At 42.6% G+C, this 1,597-nt stretch overlaps 1 protein-coding gene across 1 annotated transcript; it reads right to left on the bottom strand.

The window, feature by feature from the left end:
• Positions 1-345: 345 nt before the first annotated feature.
• Positions 346-1,334, bottom strand: LOC130719325 (uncharacterized). The gene is made up of 2 exons (XM_057569947.1): positions 647-1,334; positions 346-371 (listed from the first exon to the last, which is right to left on the bottom strand). Exons 1-2 carry the CDS (start codon positions 1,332-1,334, stop codon positions 346-348), a joined length of 714 nt encoding a protein of 237 aa, XP_057425930.1.
• Between the last annotated feature and the right edge of the window lie 263 nt (positions 1,335-1,597).

The raw sequence follows: 1,597 nt of genomic DNA, 5'->3' as shown, positions 1-1,597 counted from the left end.
GCAGAAACACCAGAGGTATGTTGGGTAGGAACCCAATTCACAGCACCAATCCTCTTAAGGATTGCATACTTCACAGTAAGATTTCCAGTGGACAACAGCTTCTTGCTGGGCCACTTCTTCACATAACCAGCAGTAAGTTCCTTGGCAACATCATCCATAGACACTTCTTCATCAGCAAACTCAATATTACTCCTTCCAAGTGCTTGATTGATCACAGCAGGTGAGAACTCAACACATTCAGCCCTCACAAACACTTTCCTGAATTCATCACTATTAGGAAGACCAACATCCACAGAGAGATTCACCAAGAACTCTCTCACAAGCTTCTCATAGCACTTTCCAACATTATGAATTGTCTTCATCAGACCAGCCTTCTCAATAAGAGCAATAACATCCTTACACTCAAGAACATCAGGACCAACTTCCCTTTCCTTGGTCATTCTCCTCTTGCAAACAAACTTCCACTTCTGAACATTCTCTTCCAAATGAAAAGATACTCTATCAATAGGAACAGCAGGAACATTTTGAGGAATACGCTTACCAGAAAACTTCTTTTTCTCAGAGGGTCGAATGTCCTGGACATTGGCTTCAGCATCTGACTCAGAGTCTTCAACATCAACTGGAATTTTCTTTTTCCTCTTCTCACTTGGAGTCTTGACAGCCTTCTGCTTTCCCTTATCCTTCACACTTGCTTGTCTAGATTTGTAGGTTACAGGAGATGACTTGGATCTCTTTGGTGGAGAGGGAGTGGCTTCTGGAGTAGAGACCCTTCTTTTTCTTTTCATCCTGGCAGCAATGCTATCAGGAATGGATTTAACCAGGGGCTCATCATCAGAATCATCATCAGAGATGTCCTGAACAGGGGCTGGAGCCTGGCTTGGTTCTGCAGAATTGGTATCCTCAGAATTGCCATTCTTTGGATCAACATCCTTTGAAGAGGATGATGCAGAGATATCAGGTTGGGTAGTATCGCCTGAATCTTCACGAGAGGTGGAATCCTTTCCAGATTTTTCTTTGGCAGAAATCTCCTTAGACCCAGATGTCTCAACATCAGGCACAACATCAGGAAGCGATTTCACAGGAGAGTCTTCAGCATCGATTTCCTCTTCATCAGTAACATCCTCACAAAGAGGAACATTGGAGAGTTCTTTGTTTTGAGCCTTGGACATGTAGGTTTTTCTTGCTGGGTATCTTGTCTTCGGCTTCCTAGGAGCTGTCTTTGACACAGTAGATGGTTGGGAAGAACCACTCTTCAAACCCATGCATTTTACTCCTTTAGAAGTTCTTTCAATCTTTGCCTTGACAGAGTCATTCTTTCCTGAACTTTGAGACATGATGTAATGAGATGAAACGCAAACAGAGCACAGAACAATGAAGAAAAATTGCAAACGAGAGAGAATCAGTCTTGAAGAAGATAGATGTACAAGCGGTTGAGAGAACACAATTTGCCCGTTGGAGGTAGTTATAGGATGAGTGAACCATAAGGCAACCTTTTCCCTGTTGATGTCACAACGGCAGTTAATGATGTCCAAGAATAAACTAGCCGTTAACACATTGGGGCACGCTAATTGCTATGCATCAAAAAGAAAAATCCCTA

The sequence above is a fragment of the Lotus japonicus genome, chromosome 5 (genome assembly GCF_012489685.1).
Source record: "Lotus japonicus ecotype B-129 chromosome 5, LjGifu_v1.2".
NCBI classification, from domain to species: Eukaryota; Viridiplantae; Streptophyta; class Magnoliopsida; order Fabales; family Fabaceae; genus Lotus; species Lotus japonicus.
The sequence above is the reverse complement of the archived record's forward strand: the minus strand, read 5'-3'. Positions and strand labels throughout refer to the sequence as shown.